General features: G+C 44.9%; 2 protein-coding genes across 6 annotated transcripts in view; one reads left to right on the top strand and one right to left on the bottom strand.

Annotated features, from left to right (window-relative positions):
- The window catches only part of BRAT1 (BRCA1 associated ATM activator 1), a 34,313-nt gene extending 16,336 nt beyond the window's left edge, over window positions 1-17,977 (bottom strand). Inside the window, exons 1-4 of one of the 4 annotated variants that reach the window (XM_056535950.1) lie at window positions 17,857-17,977; window positions 11,902-12,036; window positions 4,400-4,554; window positions 1,928-2,072 (exon numbers count right to left, since the gene is read on the bottom strand). In XM_056535950.1, coding sequence (XP_056391925.1) covers window positions 1,928-2,072; window positions 4,400-4,554; window positions 11,902-12,028 — 427 coding nt within the window. In that variant the 5' untranslated portion in view covers window positions 12,029-12,036; window positions 17,857-17,977. Of the gene's footprint in view, window positions 1-1,075; window positions 1,111-1,927; window positions 2,073-4,399; window positions 4,555-11,901; window positions 12,037-17,563; window positions 17,734-17,856 lie in introns of those variants that run through there. The other 3 variants (XM_056535948.1, XM_056535949.1, XM_056535952.1) reach the window with 3 other exon arrangements.
- The window catches only part of IQCE (IQ motif containing E), a 66,330-nt gene continuing 62,765 nt past the window's right edge, over window positions 17,459-21,023 (top strand). The window contains exons 1-2 of one of the 2 annotated variants that reach the window (XM_056535954.1): window positions 17,459-17,693; window positions 20,865-20,949. In XM_056535954.1, coding sequence (XP_056391929.1) covers window positions 20,893-20,949 — 57 coding nt within the window. In that variant the 5' untranslated portion in view covers window positions 17,459-17,693; window positions 20,865-20,892. Of the gene's footprint in view, window positions 17,694-17,811; window positions 17,952-20,864; window positions 20,950-21,023 lie in introns of those variants that run through there. The other variant, XM_056535953.1, reaches the window with a different exon arrangement.

Genomic DNA, 21,023 nt, shown 5'->3' with positions numbered 1-21,023 from the left:
GCCGACAAACTCTTTTTTATTTATTTTTTTGTTAGTTTGTTTTTTCAGATCGACAGTCGTCATTTTGACGGGGCGCAACAGGCAACAGCGGGTCCCGATGGACCCTATTATAGTCAATGGGGTCCATCGGGCACTGCTGTTTTTCAGCGGGAGTAGTGGGAGAAAAGACGGCGCAAGCAGTATTTCTTCTCCTGCTATTTTCCCCGGTGGCCCCGACTGCCGTGTGACAAGGGTAGTGTAAATGCGGCCTTATTCCTACTGGAATAGAATGACATCGGGGTGCTGCCATTCTCCTTGTCAATTGGGGGTATTCCTGCACTCTCACACTGTCAGATCAGGGCTGACAGGGTCAGACACACCTTACATGGGAAACTCCTAGATAGCAGTATTTTTTTTAAAGAGGAATAAGAGAGGAATGTCACAATAAAAGTATATGAAGAAATTATGTTGATAAGGGTTGATAGACCAGTTTAAAATTACTGTAATATGGGCCCATTTTTTTGTAGTTTATTTAAAGGAGAACTACGGGATTGAAAATGTTATCCCCTATCCTAAGGCTGACACGCGCCCTCCATTTACTGCTATGGGAGAGCCGAAGCGCTGCCTTCGGCAATTTCCGGCTCTCCCATAGCAGTGTATGGAGGGGGCGTGTCGGCCGCTGCTTCATGCGGTGGTCAACACGCCCTCTCTAACCAGAGAGCCGGGGCCCTGTACGGGAGATCGCGGGGGGGCTCCAGCGGTCGGACCCCCCGCGATCTGAAACGTATCCCCTATCCTTAGGATAGGGGATACATTTTTCAATCCCGTAGTTCTCCTTTAATGCAGATTTAAAGGAAAACTGTCACATGTTCACTCCCGCACTAACCACAGGTACTGACAGCGCGGGGGACGCTGATTCATATGATCTCTACCTTTCCCGGATGCGTCCGGCCGTTGGCCTGCAATCTTAGATTTTCTATATATATATGCAAATGCAAATGTTACTGTCACGGGCAGGGTTTTCAGGAGTCTAGTGGCACTGTGATGTCAGCGTCACCCGACTGCAGTGCCGTCCGCTTATGAATACTCAGCCCACCTCCCTCCGACTCTTCTTGCCACTCCTAACTGGTCTTCACTGTGCATGTGCCGCTTCCTGGCATGCGCAGTGAAGACCAGTTAGGAGTGGCGGGGAGAGGGAGAGCCGGAGGGAGGGGAGATGAATACTCATAAGCGGGCAGCACTGCAGACGGGTGGCACAGGCGTCACAGTGCCACTAGGCTCCTGAAAACCCTGCCCCATGCCAGTTACAGCCACATTTGCATATATAGAAAAACTAAGATTGTGGGCGAATGGCCGGACAGATCCGGGAAAGGTAGAGATCATATAAATCAGCGTCCCCCGCACTATCCGTCAGTACCTGTGGTTAGTGCAGGAGTGAACATGTGACAGTTTTCCTTTAAATATCCTGAGCCTAAAAAAGAGACATGTTAGGCTAGGTTCAGACTACGGAATCTCCGGGCAGAAAATTTACGCCCGGAGATTCCGAGTGCGGCCAGCGCTGACTGAATCAGTTGACGCTAGGACCGCGTGGACACTGCAGTCTCCAATAGACTGCAATGTGTTCCGTGAGTATTTCCGCCTGAAGAAAGAGCAACGCCATTCTTCAGGCGGAAATTTCCAAGCGGATTTTCCGTTCACAAATTCCGCTTCACAAATTCCGAAGTGTGAATTTGTGAACGGAAACCCATTCACTGTACAGTACATTTTAGCAAGCGGAATTTCCGCCTGCAATTTCAAAGCGGAATTGCAGGCGGAAATTCCGTAGTCTGAACCTAGCCTTAGTTGCTGATGCATTTAGTAACCAGGACACCATATAGCCCACTTGTATGCAAAGTAATTTTTTTTTTTACATAAGACACAACAGAGAAGTACTTTTTACTGCCCCTACCTTCTGTATCCAGAAACTGTAATGCGTCCCGGTGCTGTACCATACCCAGCAGGCCTTGTATCCAGGCTCTTCTAATGGACGCATCCTTCCATGTATCACTGGTGTAGATACAATCTCCAAACATGTCCTGGATTACATTATCAGACTGAAAAGGCATAGAAGAGATTTTGAAAAAAGAAGAAGATGACTTCATAAAGACAGATTGGGAGCTACCAGTGACTATATAGTTTATGGGTAAAGAAACTATGCTATTTATACTAACCCCAATATGGCCATTCTTGTGTTTGTATTGTTCCAAATACAGCCATTCATCTAAGGCAGCATTCACATCACGATTTTTACATTTGTCTAGTTCATACAATTTTATACTTAAAAAAATTGTATATACAGATGTATCCATTGACTTTCATTGACAAACCATATTTAAAGGGGTACTCCACTGCCCCAGCTTTGGGAATATTTTGTCGTGACGTCACGGACACGCCCCTTGTGATGTCTTGCCATGCCCCCTCAATGCAAGTCTATGGGAGGGGGCGTGGCAGCCATCACGCCCCCTCCCATAGACTTGCATTGGGGGGGCGGGACGTGACATTACGAGGGCCGTGGCCGTGATGTCACGACCCCCGCAGCCCGCACCCACCGTTCGGTACAAAATGTTCCGAACGCTAGGGCAGTGGAGTACCCCTTTAAACACATGCACCAATTTTGACAATTTGTAAGGGAAAATGCCGGGTCCTGCACAGAGATCGCAGGGGGTCCCATTGGTAGGACTCCCGCGATCAGACATCTTATCCCCTATCCTTTGTATAGAGGATAAGATGTCTAGGGGCAGAGTACCCCCTTTAATAGTGGCATGCTGAAAGTTGTAGTTCTACAAAAGCTGGAGGGTTATTGAGGCCTAGGTGACCGACCTCTGAATCCCCTCAAATCTCTGCAATGGTCCTGGTCTGGCAATCTTATCTCATCCATAGTTTTATGGCCTGGTTTTTTTACAAGTTACAAGAGTTTACATCTTGTGTCTGGCTTAAAGGGGTATTCCAGGCAAAACCTTTTTTATATATATATCAACTGGCTCCGGAAAGTTAAACAGATTTGTAAATTACTTCTATTAAAAAATCTTAATCCTTCCAATAGTTATTAGCTTCTGAAGTTTTCTGTCTAACTGCTCAATGATGATGTCATGTCCCGGGAGCTGTTCATGATGGGAGAATATCCCCATAGGAGCTGCACAGCTCCCGGGACGTGAGTCATCAGAAAGCAGTTAGTTTCTGAAGTTGAGTTGTTGTTTTCTGTCTAACTGCTCTCTGACTTTCCCGAGCCAGTTGATTAAAAAAAAAAGTTTTGGCCTGGAATACCCCTTTAAACGGTTACAATACAGGCCCCAATAAAACTCTACAACACACATACACCCATAAAATATAATGGCCCTTATTTACTAAGAGTGTTGTTTAGGTTTCTTTGTGGGTTTTAATTCCCTAAAATTTATTTTCCACAGTATTTACTAAGGTTTCCCTACATTTTGCATTTTTTTTTTACACATGCTCCGATCTGTAGGGTCTCAGCTGAAATCCACCACATTTTCTGTGGAGACTTTAGTAAATATGTTGGGTTTTTGTGAAAATGTCAGGAACACGCCCCTTTTCGGTGACCACGCCCCTTTTTCAGGTTTTCTTAGCAAAAGGGAGAGTTAGTCGGGGTTTTTTCAATTCTGGCGCAAATTCTGGCACAGACAGAAATTTCTGGCGCAATGCGACAGAATCTGGCGCACAACCAAACAAAACATGTCGGGTTTGCAATAGTAAATGAGGGCCAATGAGTGAATTCCCCCTCAGGTCTTAAAGGGGTACTCCAGTGAAAAACTTTTTTTTTTTTAATCAACTGGTGCCAGAAAGCTAAACAGATTTGTAAATTACTTCTATTAAAAAATCTTAATCCTTCCTGTACTTATTAGCTGCTGAATACTACATCGGAAATTCTTTTCTTTTTGAAACACAGAGCTCTCTGCTGACATCACGACCACAGTGCTCTCTGCTGTCATCTCATCTCTGTCAATTTTAGGAACTATCCAGAACAGCATATGTTTGCTATGGGGATTTCCTTTGGACAGTTCCTAAAATGGACAGAGATGTCAGCAGAGAGCACTGTGCTCGTGATGTCAGCAGACAGCTCTGTGTTTCAAAAAGAAAATTATTTCCTCTGTAGTATTCAGCAGCTAATAAGTACTGGAAGGATTAAGATTTTTTAATAGAAGTCATTTACAAATCTGTTTAACTTTCTGGCACCAGTTGATTAAAAAAAAAAAAAAATAAAAAAAAAATAAATAAAAGTTTTTCACCGGAGTACCCATTTAACCTTAAAATAAAACACATACACAATCAAAATACATAAGGATCGATCTCACACTCGGGCCTTGGGCCTGACACACAGATTGGGGAATCATTGTCTAAAAGATGAGTGTTTAGGGAAACTCACCGTTAGGTATCTAAATCCTCCTTCCTGAGCCGCCAAGACTCCAACTAGTCTCATAGAAAAAGCAAGGAGGCTGTGGTCTGCCTCTTCTATATTCAGAACCTGTTGGAAGAGCTCTGGGATACACGGGTTGTCCTTCAAAAGCTCCTCAGCAGAAACTACAAAACAAAAATCAACAAAGACCTATCAAAAATCTATTAAATCTGACAAAAGTCTATTAAAGAATAAGACCAAAGTCTATGCAACTGTGTATCAGTAGAACGGCATTAGTTATGCGATACTGACCCAGAAGCCAAGTGCAATGGTTCTTCAAGTGTATCTGCCCAAAAGCTCTGTTCCTGACATGACCCATCTCTTATTATAATAATATGCAATACACACCAGGTACTACATATGCCATGTATGTGCCATACACAATAACATAAAAGGATATCACATTGGAGGTCACTTGTATGTTATCACCTGGACCTAGGGGGCCATTCATTCCATACAACTCTGTGTTATTAGAGAAATAATAGAAACGTACACAGCTAAAATAACAATAAAACCTTGTCCCTGAATATGAACAGCACTGTAGCAAGCACGCTTCAAGGGACACCCCTAAATGTGACTTGTTCTCCCTACGGGTTTCTATTACCAGGGATGGTGATGTCATCAGAGGTGATATAGGTGGAGGAGGTGTACAGGGGGTTAAAAAGCATTGCCATTGTAACATCAAGACCTAAGACTGTTACCAGGTAATATGCAGGTCGATGGTCCTAGCAACAGAATGACAAGACACCCCAATTTAGTGCACGATCAACCCGTACATTCCAATTTAGAAGCACGCCACCAGTATGTATAGCTGAGACCTGCATTCCGGACTGGGGGCGTGTCTACAGCGAGACAATGGCGGAGGACGACTGTTAAAGGGGTAAAACTTTTTTTTTTTTTTTTTTTTTAAATCAACTGGTGCCAGAAAGTTAAACAGATTTGTAAATTACTTCTATTAAAAAATCTTAATCCTTCCAGTACTTATTAGCTGCTGAATACTACAGAGGAAATGGTTTTCTATTTTGAACACAGAGCTCTCTGCTGACATCACGAGCACAGTGCTCTCTGCTGACATCTCTGTCCATTTTAAGAACTGTCCAGAGTAGGAGAAAATCCAGATAGCCAACATATGCTGCTCTGGACAGTTCCTAAAATGGACAGATGTCAGCAGAGAGCACTGTGGTCATGATGTCAGAGAGCTCTGTGTTCCAAATATTTTTTAATAGAAGTCATTTACAAATCTGTTTAACTTTCTGGCACCAGTTGATTTAAAAAAATAAAAATAAAAAAGTTTTCCACAGGAGTACCCCTTGAAGGACATCACTGAGAGTCATTGTCACTGGAGTAGTTAATCCTTTAACAAGCATATTTCGGGTGTATTGGGATCTCTTTTCATTCTGTTGCAAGGATCGTCAACCTGCCTAGTACTTGGAAACAGTCTTAGATCTTGATGTTAAAGGGGTACTCCGGTGAAAACCTTTTTTCTTTTAAATCAACTGGTGGCAGAAAGTTAAACATATTTGTAAATTACTTCTATTAAAAAATCTTAATCCTTCCAGTACTTATTAGTTGCTGAATGCTACAGAGGAAATTCCTTTTTCTTTTTGGAACACTGATGACATCACGAGCACAGTGCTCTCTGCTGTCATCTCTGTCCATTTTAGCAACCATGCAGAGCAGATGTATGCTAAGAGCAGCATGGTGGCTCAGTGGTAAGCACTGCTGCCTTGCAGTGCTGGCAGGGGCGGACATATCGCCTGTGCAGCAGGTTCAGCTGCACAGGGGCCCAGCGTGTGAGGGGGCCCGCCCTCACACGCTGGGCCGGTCCTACCATCGGACCCAGTGCACAGGGCCACCATCAGGGGGTAAACCCATACACTTGTATGGGGCCCGGAGCTTCAGGGAGGCCCGGACGTCCCTGTACTTTTTTTTTTCCGGCTAGTCAGTGAGTGACTGCGACTGTCACTCACTGACTCCTGGCTGGGTACCTGTCAGAACTATGACCGGGCCTCATAGTCTGGGGGGCCCGCAGGACTATGAGGCCCGCTCTTTCTAGGGCGCAGGCCCCTTAAGAAGTACGGCAGGGCCGGACAGGCCAGGGGCTGATGGGAGTCGACGTGCCCCGCGCAGGCACGCACGTCTACTCCAGTCACCTGACCTGTCCCGGCGCGATCTCCAGTCCAGCAGCCTCCCGACGGATCCTCCCCGTGCAGTGGAACACTGTGACAGGAGCAGCAGCTGCACCGAACCCCGGCAGGGTAAGTGAAGGGGGGGGGGGGGGGGGTTGGATGGGGGCTATGTTGTTTGCAGACTACAATGGTGATGAGAGGTGCAGGGGAACAGCGGCTTGGGGTGTTATAGGGGTGATGAGAGGGGGGTTATGGGGGGTAATGAGATGTGCAGGGGGGGGTGTCATAGGGGTGATGAGAGGGGGGGTTATGGGGGTGATGAGAGATGCAGGGGGGTTATGGGGGTGATGAGAGATGCAGGGGGGTTATAGGGGTGATGAGAGATGCAGGGGGGTTATGGGGGTGATGAGAGATGCAGGGGGGTTATGGGGGTGATGAGAGATGCAGGGGGGTTATGGGGGTGATGAGAGATGCAGGGGGGTTATGGAGGTGATGAGAGGGGGTTATGGGGGTGATGAGAGATGCAGGGGGGGTTATGGGAGTGATGAGAGATGCAGGGGGGTTATGGGAGTGATGAGAGGTGCAGGGGGTGTTATGGGGGTGATGAGAGGTGCAGGCGGTATAATGGGGGTGATGAGAGGGGGGGTGTTATGGGGTGATGAGAGGTGCAGGGGGGGTTATGGGGGTGATAAGAGGTGCAGGAGGGTGTTATGGGGATGAAGAGAGGTGCAGGGGGGTGTTATGGGGGTGGTGAGAGATGCAGGGGGGGTTATAGTAGTGATGAGGAGAGGTGCAGGGGGATTATAGTAGTGATGAGGAGAGGTGTGGGGGGGTTATAGTAGTGATGAGGAGAGGTGCGGGGGGTTATAGTAGTGATGAGGAGAGGTGCGGGGGTTATAGTAGTGATAAGGAGAGGTGCGGGGGGTTATAATAGTGATGAGGAGATGTGCGGGGGGGGGTTATAGTAGTGATGAGGAGAGGTGTGGGGGGTTATAGTAGTGATGAGAGGTGCCTGGGGGGGTTATAGTAGTGATGAGGAGAGGTGCGGGGGGGTTATAGTAGTGATGAGGAGAGGTGTGGGGGGTTATAGTAGTGATGAGGAGAGGTGCAGGGGGTTATAGTAGCGATGAGGAGAGGTGCGGGGGTGGTTATAGTAGTGTTGAGGAGAGGTTTGGCAGGGTTTATGGGGGTGATGAGGAATGATGAGGACACAGAGGATAAGAGGTATTATATTTAGTGGGTATAGTGTGTGGCAGGATTATATTTAGTGGGTACAGTGTATAGCAGTATTATATTCAGGGTACAGTGTGTGGCAGGATTATATTTAGTGAGTACAGTGTATAGCAGTATTATATTCAGGGTACAGTGTATAGCAGTATTATATTCAGAGTACGGTGTGTGGCAGGATTATATTTAGTGGGCACAGTGTATAGCAGTATTATATTCAGGGTACAGTGTATAGCAGTATTATATTCAGGGTACGGTGTGTGGCAGGATTATATTTAGTGGGCACAGTGTATAGCAGTATTATATTCAGGGTACAGTGTATAGCATTATTATATTCAGGGTACAGTGTATAGCAGTATTATATTCAGGGTACAATGTGTCGCAGTATTAAATTCAGGTTACAGTGTGTGGCAGGATTATATTTAGTGGATACAGTGTATAGCAGTATTATATTTAGTGGGTAAAGTGTACAGCAGTATTATATTCAGGTTACAGTGTCTGGCAGTATTATATTTAGGGTACAGTGTGGGGCAGTATTATATTTAGTAGGTACAGTGAATAGCAGTATTATATTTAGTGGGTACAGTGTATGGCAGTATTCTATTCATGGTACAGTGTGTGGCAGGATTATATTCAGGGTACAGTGTGTGGCAGTATTATATTCAGGGTACAGTGTGTGGCAGGATTATATTCAGGGTACAGTGTGGGGCAGTATTTTATTTAGGTTACACTTTCTGGCAAGGTTATAATGATTATTGTCTTCATGCAGAGGATGAGGATCTGCTGACAAAGTGAGGAGCCAATGATGTCTGGATGTCAGACTCTGCAGAGAAGATGGAGCTGGAAGAAGACCTGGTCTCTGGACGAGATGAAGAAGAAAAGATTACAGAGAAGATATCACTTAAGTCAGAAGACGTCACTCAGGTCACTGACATCATTGTGTGTTCTTATGACTGTCCCATCAGAGCTGTAGTCACTTGTAAGTTCTGCAGTGATGATGGGTAAAACTGTGTCCAATCTGTGTCTCTTAAGCTGTTACAAAACTACAACTCCCATTGCCAGAGGCTCTTCAGACATGATGGGAGTTTTAGCTTTCCAACAGCTGGAGAACCACTTCAACCAAGGTGATCGGTGGGGGTCTCAGGCCTTGAGTTGTGTAAGGGGCCCCGAAATTTCTGATGGCAGCCCTGCCAGTGCACATATGACAGGGAAACCAGTCTTGCCCAGTCACTAAACTGCTACTTATATCTGCCCATGGGGACTTCCTGGCTGAGGTGCGTGCGGTGAGTGACGTCATCGCAAGCACCTGGACGCTGACGTCCAGCGCAGAGCGTTCGATAACGTCACTTATAGCGCGCACCTCTGCCAGGAAGTCCTCTCAGGCAGATGTAAGTAGTGCAGGCAAGGTAAGAGTGTGTGGGTGAGTGAGAGTGTGTGTGTGTTTGTTTGTTGGGGTTATCCTACACTACCTTATATGGGGAATCTATGCTACCTAATGTGGGGAATATATGCTATGCTACCTAATGTGGGGAATATATGCTACGCTACCTAATGTGGGGAAATTATGCAATGTTACCTAATGTGGGGAATATATGCTACATAATGTGAGGAAACTATGCTACCTAATGTGGGGGAACTGCTGCCTACCTAATGCAGATTAATGTGAGTTTCAGTGCAATTTTATGGCATATTACTTTTTTTTGGGGGGGGGGGGGGGCCAGGCACATTCTTTGCACAGGGGCCCTCTGTTGTCTGTGTCCGCCCCTGAGTGCTGGGGTCTTGGGTTCAAATCCCACTAAGGACAACAATAAAAAAAAGTGTTATTATTATAATAACGTCAGCAGAGAGAACTGTGTTCGTGATGCCATCAGAGAGCATTCCAAAAAGAAAAGAATTTCCTCTGTAGTATTCAGCAGCTAATAAGTACAGGAAGGATTAAGATTTTTTAATAGAAGTAATTTACAAATATGTTTAACTTTCTGCCACCAGTTGATTTAAAAGAAAAAAGGTTTTCACCGGAGTACCCCTTTAAAGTGGCTAAGCTTTTTAACCCCTTGTTCACCTCCTCCACCTATCCCCCCTGATGACGTCTCCATCCCTGGTAATGGAAAAGCAGGAAGGACAAGTTTCATGTTTGGGGGGGGGGGGGGGGGGGGTCATCCCTTGGGGCGTGTTTGCCACAGTGCTGGTCATTTTCAGGGACATGTTTTTATTAAGCTGTCCATGTCTCTATTAATTCTTTCGGGGCCTATACCACAGACCTGTATTGAGTGGATGTCCCTCTAGATCCAGTTGATATCACATTGTTGATCACTAGTATGTAATCTTTTTTATCTTATTGTATATTAAAAGCTAAGTTTTAAACAAGCACTTCTCTGTCACATGACCTGGAAGTTTTTTGTTTTATATTTATAGTTGGAAAAGTCCACTGAATGGGGTTTATTGCAGGGTTAATAGAATGCATTGCAATTGATTTTGGTTTTTATATGGAGAAAATAAATTTATTAAAGTCTTAAATGCAGAACCGTCACTAGATATGATAATGGAATAGGGGGGTGAAAAAGGAGACAGAGAAAAACGGTGCGTTTCGAGAGGGGATTTCTCTCTTCGTCAGGTCCCTAAGGGACCTGACGAAGAGAGGAATCCCCTCTCGAAACGCGTTGTCCTGCCAACCCAGCTATCTGTGTAAACCAATTTGCCTCTGTATGACTTATACTCTGGTGAACAAAAAAGTTTTTCACAGTAAACTGCCTGGAAAACTTCTTCCACATCCCAGTGAAGCGCCGATCCCGCAAGTCGGAATATTGAAATAACCCCCGCCAAGGATTCACGCAACCTGCCTCCAGCTAGATATAATAATGAGGAGATTGGAGCACGGGGTGCGTTCCCAAGTCCCCTGTGCACGGTGATTCCCGGCTGCTAGTGTTGTCGGTCACCCAGGTTAACTCATTAGACTCATAAGCGGGGTGGTGTCAGGTCATATTTGTGCAGTTTTGCTGTGTTTTCTTACTCATAGTTAGTTATCTAGAGAACTATTGCCATCAAGCTAAAGTGATTTCACCCAAAATCACAATTGAGGGGTTTTATAAGGATCTGAAGTCTTTAGGCTGTGTTATCACATTTTTACTGAATTTTTCACACATTTTTACTGCATCTCTGATACAACAGGGATAGCAGCAGTATACAGATATACCTGGAGGGGAATAACAGCTTTACATCTTGATTCCATGGAGATCACAGCAGCAGTATACAGATAGAGCTGGGGGAAAGGTGTATAACTACAATATATAATATATTCTGATCCCATAGAATTAGAATCAGCAGTATACAGATAGAGCTGAAGGGGAGGTGTATATGGTAACTACTATATATTCTGACTGCAGATAGACAGCAGCAGCACTACAACAGATAGAGCTGGGGGAGTTGTATAACTAGTATATATCCTGATCCCATAGAAATAACAGCAGTATACAGATAGAGCTGGGGGAATTGTATAACTAGTATATATCCTGATCCCATAGAAATAACAGCAGTATACAGATAGAGCTGGGGGAGTTGTATAACTAGTATATATCCTGATCCCATAGAAATAACAGCAGTATACAGATAGAGCTGGAGGGGAGGTGTATTTCTACTATATATCCTAATCACATAGAGATAACAGCAGCAGTATATAGATAAAGTTGGAGAGGAGGTATGCAACTACTGTATATCCTGATCCCATAGAGATAACATCAGCAGTATATAGATAGAGCAAGGGGATAGGTATAACAACTATATATCCTGATCCCATAGAGATAGCAGATTGATCTGGAAGCTAGTGGGTAATAGTAAGCGTACATAATATGGGGGGGGGGGGGGGGAACAACAAACCAGAACGAACATCATGTAATACTACATTTCTCCTGCAGTGGGCGCCAAAAGCACAGCCTGGGACAATCAGCAGCGATAAAACTGATGTGTATTGCAAAGCTGAAAACCTTTTCATTTTAAAATAGTAATAAGAGGTGAGCACAAGTGACAAAGACTGTGCACTACAACTTCCAAAAGACTGCTACTAGAAAACACATATCACAAGTTGCAATCTTAAAAGAGCCATAAAGAGATGCCCATTACCTGTCCCAAGCAGACACTTAAACCAGTCCAGCAGTTTCTCATAGATGGAGTCATCGGTCATAAGGTGCCTGTTGTCAACCAAGACCTTGCAGACATGAGGAAGCAGCTGAGAACACTCCGGATCCATAGCGACTCCTGCAAAAAATAAAACATATTCTGTTAAGTTTGCAGCAGCAGCAGTATACAGCTAGAGCAGTGTGTCCCAAGCAGTGTGCCTCCATTTGTTGCAAAACTACAACTCCCAGCATGCCTGGACAGCCTTAGGCTGTCCAGGCATGCTAGGAGTTGTAGTTTTGCAAAAGCTGAAGGCACCCCGGTTGGGATACACTTAGCTAGGGGCCATATTGCCAATTTTGATGACTTCTATACAGCAAGATATATGCCATACATATTTTGGCTGCCTAAATATTTTATCACATACTGGTGTATATCTATCGTTTTTTTTTACTCCACATGCCATTTTCTATGACATATGATGCTGCTTAACTTAATATTTAAAGGGGTACTCCGGTGGAAAACATTTTTTTTTTTTTTATCAACAGGTGCTAGAAAGTTAAACAGATTTGTAAATGACTTCTATTAAAAAATCTTTATCCTTCCAGTACTTATTAGCGGCTGTATATTATAGAGAAAGTTCCTTTCTTTTTGGATTTCTTTTTTTTTCTGTCCACAGTGCTCTCTGCTGACACCTCTGTCCATGTCAGGAACTGTCCCGAGCAGGATAGGTTTGCTATGAAGATTTGCTCCTGCTCTGAACAGTTCCTGATATGGACAGAGGTGTCAGCAGAGAGCACTGTGGACAGAAAAAAAAAAGAAATTAAAAAAGAAAGGAACTTCTCTTTAATATACAGCCACTAATAAGTACTGGAAGGATAAAGATTTTTTTAAGAGAAGTCCTTTACAAATTTGTTGTAATCTGGCTGAACCTATAGACAAGCTGTCAGCGAGTCTTACCCAGCAACTAATGTCTCCGCTCTTCCTAAAGGCACATCACTGGGATGTGCCTGGTGAGTGTCTGTTCTTTGTGACCCCCCACTGATTCTAATCATGTGTAGTGGTCCCTTCACAACCCTTCTCTGCACAGTGGCACCTGGACATATGATGTGGAGAAGACTTTAAAAATCCCCAAAAAATCTTTTTCCTCCCCATTCAAGTGCCAAAGAGGCGGTGAAAAGCTGCTGAAATGCCGTAGTCTGGCGTGACCTCTTGATCCCTCTCCCTGGCAATTAGGGCTTGGCTTAGCTCCGAATCCTGTCTGGAAATCCCATGCATGCACCGTGGAAACCACATGCGGTTCCGGAGGCCTGTGCCTAAGTAGGATATCACACTGTGCTTGCGCCGCTATTGGTTGCCATGGCATGCATGGGATTCCCAGACAGGACTTGGAGCTAAGACAAGGAAAAAAAACATTATATATATATATATATATATATATATATATATACATATATACATATATATATATATATATATATATATATAGTTAAAAAAAAAAAAAAAGTAAGAGGCGGCACTCCAGAATAAGTAGAAAAAAGTGGTGGTTTATTCACCCATCATGTGAATGGTGGGTGAATAAACCACCACTTTTTTCTAGAGTGCCGCTTCTTCCTTTTTTTTGACTGGATACAGAGATTGAGTCCTATCCTAGGCAGCAGAGCACCCACTTGGACCTGGAGTCCTGAATAGAGATGAGCGAACTTACAGTAAATTCGATTCGTCACAAACTTCTCGGCTCGGCAGTTGATGACTTTTCCTACATAAATTAGTTCAGCTTTCAGGTGCTCCCGTGGGCTGGAAAAGGTGGATACAGTCCTAGAAGACTCTTTCCTAGGACTGTATTCACCTTTTCCAGCCCTCCGGAGCACCTGAAGGCTGAACTAATTTACGCAGGATAAGTCATCAACTGCTGAGTCGAGAAGTTTGTGACGAATCAAATTTACTGTAAGTTCGCTCATCTCTAGTCCTGAACACAGTGCCGTTTCCTTCCTGACTATATATATATATATATTTATGCAAATCATAAAATGTTGCAGTATCTTGTAATACCTTTTTTATTGGACTAACATATGATTTGCATCACTGGACTAATACGGCTACTCAAATTTACTATATATATATATATCTCTGTATCTCAACTGGCTCCAGAAAGTTAAACAGATTTCTAAATTATTTCTATTAAAAAATCTTAAACCTTTCAGTACTTATGAGCTGCTGAAGTTGAGTTGTTCTTTTCTGTCTAAGTGCTCTCTGATGACACCTGTCTTGGGAACTGTCCAGAGTAGAAGCAAATCCCCCTAGCAAACCTCTTCTACTCTGTGCAGTTCCCAAGACAGACAGATGTCAGCAGAGAGCACTGTTGTCAGACAGAAAAGAACAACTCAACTTCAGCAGCTGATAAGTACTGGAAGGATTAAGATTTTTTCATAGAAGTAATTTACAAATCTGTAATGTGTGCAGAATTTCCAAGCAGAAATGAAGGAGGAAGCTATTCAATTCTACTTCTCTGGATTCTGTACGAATTCTGCTTGAATTCCACATGAATTCCTCACAAAATGGATTTTGTCAGGAAAAAAATAGTCTCATTGGGGGAGATTTATCAAAGGATTTAGACTGGTTTTTCTTGTCTAAATTTGTCGCACAGAAAGTCGCAGTCTAAATCTGTGCGACTTTTCTGCGACTTTTGCTCTAGAAAATTTTTAGAACATGATGCATTCTAGTCTATTTTAGACTGAAATGCATTGAAAAATGCATTGGTGCTGAATTTATCAAAAGCGACTTTTCAGCGACAAGTCGCATAGGCTGAAAGTACGCCGAAATGTCAGACCATGTTGGAGCAGGTTTAAATATAGACTGAAGCATAGATCATGCAGTCTGTGCACAGAATTTATCAAGAGCCGTGCGCCATTTGATAAATTAGGTGCACAATAGACCAGACTAACCCTCTGTAGTTTGGTCTATATTGATGCGGGACATAGACAACTTTGATAAATATCCCTCATTGACTTCAATGGGCTTTTACTTGAGGATTCCGTCTGAAGAATGAACATGTTCTATCTTCAGACAGAACAGAATTCAGCATCGGAATTTTGCTAGCAGATATTCCTCAGTGTGAACAGGACAACATAAAGTCCATTAAAGGAGTACTCCGGCGCGCACTTTTTTCCTTTTATCCCATCCGGGCTGTGAAATAAAAGAAAACACACTTTCTCTTACCTGCCAACGAGCCCCCGGAGCTCCGGTACACTCCGGTACAGGTGTTCTGTCCCCAGGCTGTATTCTTCTTACTTCCTGTTAGCCCGGCACGTCACACGGAGCTTCAGCCTATCACCGGCCGCAGCGATGTCCCGCCTCGGCCAGTGATTGGCTGAAGCTCCGTGTGACGTGCCGGGCTAACAGGAAGTAAGAAGAATACAGCCCGGGGACCAAACACCTGTACCGGAGTGTACCGGAGGTCCGGGGGCCTCGTTGGCAGGTAAGAGAAAGTGCGTTTTCTTTTATTTCGCAGCCCGGACGGGATAAAATGAAAAAAGTGTGCGCCGGAGTACTCCTTTAAAGTCCATTGAAAATGGATGACTAAATTGGAGCAGAAAAAGCAAGCAGAATTACTCGAGTACATTCCTCCTGAATTCCTCAGTGTGAACATACCCTTGAAGCATAAATCCAAAGTTGTGTGTCTGTGTAATATTCAGCCCCAGAGTGGGGAGACATGGGCCACACTGGGCTTATGTTTAAAATAGACAAGAAAAAAGCAAATTTTAAACCATCCATCGAAGTCACAATTAGTTTTATTCCACCAATTTAAAAATATATGCAGCTCTACACCTCATGTACAGTTCACAGATTCCCTTTAAACTATCGGATCATGGTTTCTATCAAGTGCAGTGTTTCTCAACCATTGTGGCTCCAGCCGTTGCAATACTACAACTCCCAGCATGCCTGGACAGATTTCATGCTGGGAGTTGTAGTTTTGCACCAGCTGGAGGCGCGCTGTTTGGCAAAGACTCATCTAGAGGCCTGGGTCAGCTACAAATATCCATAGCCAACCTATGTACACTGAGAATGTATCCTCCCTATGTGTGTTTACCCTTTCAGAACCAGTAGCTCAGAACAGATAAGGGGCAGTGCAGTAACCCTTTGTGTCATGGTCTGCCCCCTCAGAGAATCATTTTGGTGCTGTGCGTTCCTTTTATTCTGTAATCTGATCTACCATAATGCACCAGAACTCTGGATGTAAATATAGAAGCCAGCATGGCAGAACTGACAATATTTGACAACATTTTAGACAGATTTTACACTTTTGTCATGTTTTAAGTCCAATCTCAATTGCTTCCCCCACAGCTTTCTATGCACCCTGGGCCATATATATATATATATACACACACACATACACAGGGGGTCAAGTCCTGGGTAAAAAAGTGCAGGAACTCACCCAATATTTCCACTCAAGGGCTGGTCCTGCAGGACTCCTGCAAATGGGAACGGTGTTCCTGCTGTGGAAAAAGTGCAGGAACTCCGTTCCCATGCGTTCCTGCAGGACTTGAGCCTTGTATATATGCAAGTCAGCCAGCACTTTAGTTGATACCAAACTATTATATGGACCTGGCCTACAGGTGCACGCTACTAGGCTAAATATACAGCAACAGAAGAATGCAGCAGCACACTGCCAGCACAAGGATATAGGTGAAACATGAACATGCAGATAAAACATGGAGAGCTATACAGCTATGGTGTAATAGATGCAAATGTGAAACTATGAGATAGTGAGGCCCTTAGCTCGCAAATTTGTCTCCGCCGGCGGTCAAATAGCTTGGACCGTCCCACCGCGATAAGGTGGCCTCATTGGGATGGACCCTACACTGTGTATATGCCTCTGTGTGAACAGTTCAGTAAGCATGGCAGGATCTGGAACATCCAAGACACCTTATATACACACCTGATAGAGGTGGGTGGGGTGCAAGGCCAACATGGAGGTAGCCACTCCCCCGAATGTGCAATACAGACAAAGAATAAGTCAGCCAGCACTTTAGTTGATACCAAACTATTATATGGACCTGGCCTACAGGTGCACCCTACTAGGCTAGATATACAGCAACAGAAGGATGCAGCAGCACACTGCCAGCACATTATAAGGTGTCTTGGATGTTCCAGACCCTGCCATCCTTACTGAACTGTTCACACAGAGGCATATTCACAGTGTAGGGTCCGTCCCAATGAGGCCACCTTATCGCGGTGGGACAGTCCAAGCTATTTGACCGCCGGCGGAGACAAATTTGCGAGCTAAGTAGATCACTATCTCATAGTTTCACATTTGCATCTATTACACCATAGCTGTATAGCTCTCCATGTTTTATCTGCATGTTCATGTTTCACCTATATCCTTGTGCTGGCAGTTGCTATATATATATATATGTATGTATATATATATATATATATATATATATATATATACACACACACATCTATAGTGCTGGGAAGGTGAAGCAGTTGCCCATAGCAACCAATCAGATCACTGCTTTCATTTTCAACCTGCACTAGAATGTTGAGTTCCCATTGGTTGCTATGGGCAACCACCCGCCTGTACCAGGGAAGTATTAACCCTATAGGGACAATCAGACCTTTCCTTCTCCTAGATACAACATAGATACATATAAAAGATACAAACTATTGAAGTAGCAACAGCATGCAGGAGAACCTGGAAGTCGCCGTGATATGACGTCATCTCCCTGCGCCGGCCATGTTTAATTTGGGAGGAAAAAAAAGAATAAAATAAAAAAACAGACGCGCCCAATGAGGTAAAAGGAGGTTCGGGAGTTGTAGATACGGAAAGTAACCAAGTTGTTTTATAACAGAGTGTAACTGTTTATTTCGGGTCTGATGCCCAAATCCAATATGGCGCTGGTGAGTCAGTGACGTCACTAATGGTTCCGGGTTGCAGGGAAAAGCTTTGTAACCTACCGCTCCTTGGTTTCGGTTGCTAAGGACTCGATGAGAAGCCCGGAGCCTCAGGCGACCGTCAGGGGCCTTGTTGTGTGGCGGATGTTGGGGAGCAGGTGAGAAGAAGGGGGTGACATGTTATCTATAGGAATATGGAGGAATACAATGCAAGTCCCGATACTAATGCTTGTAGAACAGTAGCCTCCAAAGTGTGGACCTCCAGCTGTTGCAAAACTACAACTCCCAGCATGCCCGGACAGCCGTTGGCTGTCCGGGCATGCTGGGAGTTGTAGTTTTGCAACAGCTGGAGGGCTACACTTTGGAGACCACTGTTCATGAAACCTCTTACATAGTAAGAAGCGAATATTGTGCAAAAATATGCTGCAAAATGCGTGGTAGAAATCAGGGGTGAACCATCGAATCACTTATGCTTATTTTGCCATTGCCGTGGATCAGCGCCATGCTATGGGACGTGCACATAGAATAAGGGCGGTTTTACAAGAAGGTATTGTCTGCGCAATTTTTGCATGCCTAGTCCAAGCCTGACCTTCAGCCATAACACAGATACAAAATGCGCCTCTTTGTCCTTGTTCACATGGCGGAATTTCCGAGCGGATTCCAGCGGAACCATTCTGCTCAGGAATTCTGTTGCAGCAGAGTCCTATTGTTTTCAATGGGATTCTGCTCCACTGTGCACAGGGCTGAATTTCTGATTTCAGCCTCTGTAGATGTTTCAATTCTTTCTGCGGAATCCGCTCTGAACATCGCATTGCTGTTTATGGAGCTGGCGCATTTGAGTGGTCACCCCCCCCTCACCCCTGTGTGTCACAGTCATTACAGTCCCCTCATCTCCCCCCCCCTGTGTGACAGTAATTAGTGTCCCCTTCATCTCTCCCTGTGTGTCACAGTCATTACTGTCCCCTCATCTCCCTCCTGGGTGTCATTCATTACTGTCCCCCATCTACCCTCCGTGTGTCACAGTCATTACTGTGCCCCTCATCTCTCTCTGTGTGTCACAGTCATTACTCTCCCCTCATCTCCCCTGTGTGTCATAGTCATTACTGTCCCCTCATTTCCATTGTGTGTGTCAGTTATTACTTTCCCTTCTTCTCTCGCCATGTTTCACAGTCATAACTGTCCCCTCATCTCCCCCTGGTGTGTCACAATCATTACTGTTCCCTCATTTACCCTATGTGTGTCAGTTATTACAGTCCCCTTATCTCCCCCTGTGTGTCTCAGTCATTACTGTCCCCTCATCTCTCCCTGTGTGTCACAGTCATAACTGTCCCCTCATCTCCCCCTGTGTCTCAGTCATAACTGTCCCCTCATCTCCCCCTGTGTCTCAGTCATAACTGTCCCCTCATCTCCCCCTGTGCCTCAGTCATAACTGTCCCCTCATCTCCCTCTGTGTCTGTCATAACTGTCCCCTCATCTCCCCCTGTGTCACAGTCATAACTGTCCCCTCATCTCCCCCTGTGTCACAGTCATAACTGTCCCCTCATCTCCCCCTGTGTCACAGTCATAACTGTCCCCTCATCTCCCCCTGTGTCACAGTCATAACTGTCCCCTCATCTCCCCCTGTGTCACAGTCATAACTGTCCCCTCATCTCCCCCTGTGTCTCAGTCATTACTGTCCCCTCATCTCCCCCTGTGTCTCAGTCATTACTGTCCCCTCATCTCTCCCTGTGTGTCACAGTCATAACTGTCCCCTCATCTCCCCCTGTGTCTCAGTCATAACTGTCCCCTCATCTCCCCTGTGTCTCAGTCATAACTGTCCCCTCATCTCCCCCTGTGTCACAGTCATTACTGTCCCCTCATCTCCCCCTGTGTCACAGTCATTACTGTCCCCTCATCTCCCTCCTGGGTGTCATTCGTTACTGTCCCCATCTTCCCTCTGTGTGTCACATTGATTACTATCCCCTCATCTGCCCCCTACGTGTCACAGTCATTACTGTCCCCTCATCTCTCCCTGTGTGTCACAGTCATAACTGTCCCCTCATCTCCCCCTGTGTCACAGTCATAACTATCCCCTCATCTCCCCCTGTGTCACAGTCATAACTGTCCCCTCATCTCCCCCTGTGTCACAGTCATAACTGTCCCCTCATCTCCCCCTGTGTCTCAGTCATAACTGTCCCCTCATCTCCCCCTGTGTCTCAGTCATAACTGTCCCCTCATCTCCCCTGTGTCTCAGTCATAACTGTCCCCTCATCTCCCCCTGTGTCACAGTCATTACTGTCCCCTCATCTCCCCCTGTGTCACAGTCATTACTGTCCCCTCATCTCCCTCCTGGGTGTCATTCGTTACTGTCCCCATCTTCCCTCTGTGTGTCACATTGATTACTATCCCCTCATCTGCCCCCTACGTGTCACAGTCATTACTGTCCCCTCATCTCCCTCCTGTGTGTCATAGTCATAACTGTCCCCTCATCTCCCTCCTGGGTGTCATTCATTACTGTCCCCTCATCTGCCCTCTGTGTGTCACATTCATTACTGTCCCCTCATCTTCCCCTTTATGTCACCTGACATCCGCTGCTCCTGTAACACCAGAGCACTGACTGCATGCTTTATGGGGTATCAGCGCAGTAATGTAGGCGGAGATAAGCAACAGCTTTTATTTTTATTTTTTTTAAACGGTGGACCTCCTTTATTCAAAAGGGCTGACAAAAACCTGGTATTTGTCCAGCTCTGCCATAACACATATGTATTTTCGCTGTACACAATCGTGTAGTTGTTTACGTTTTTGCATACAACCAAATGAAACGTTCTGAAACAGAAACGGTAAAACGGAGACAAACATGCGGTGTAAATGGACCTTTAATTAAAAAAATAAATGTTGCTGTGATTTTGCAGTGCGGTTATAGGCATTGTGCATCCTTTGGCTGTCCGGGCATGCTGGGAGTTGTAGTTTTGCAACAGCTGGAGGCACTCTGTTTGGGAAACATCAACTTAGACCGTGTGCCAAATGAGGAACCACTTTTCCACCCATATAGCCTACTAGGGCCGTGACATAGCATTGTTTTTCTGTTGCAGACTGTGGAGTAGTTGAGTTCAGAGAGCGATGTCTTCTTGGCTCTCCAGTGAGAATGGGACTGAAGCTGAAGAACTTGAAGACGTGGTGAGTTGGCAAATGCAATCATGGGACATTTTACTATTTTTATACTTTTTTTTTAAAATCCAATATTAAAGCAC

Source organism: Hyla sarda, chromosome 8 (genome assembly GCF_029499605.1).
Source record: "Hyla sarda isolate aHylSar1 chromosome 8, aHylSar1.hap1, whole genome shotgun sequence".
NCBI classification, from domain to species: Eukaryota; Metazoa; Chordata; class Amphibia; order Anura; family Hylidae; genus Hyla; species Hyla sarda.
This window is presented reverse-complemented; position numbering and strand designations above follow the sequence as displayed.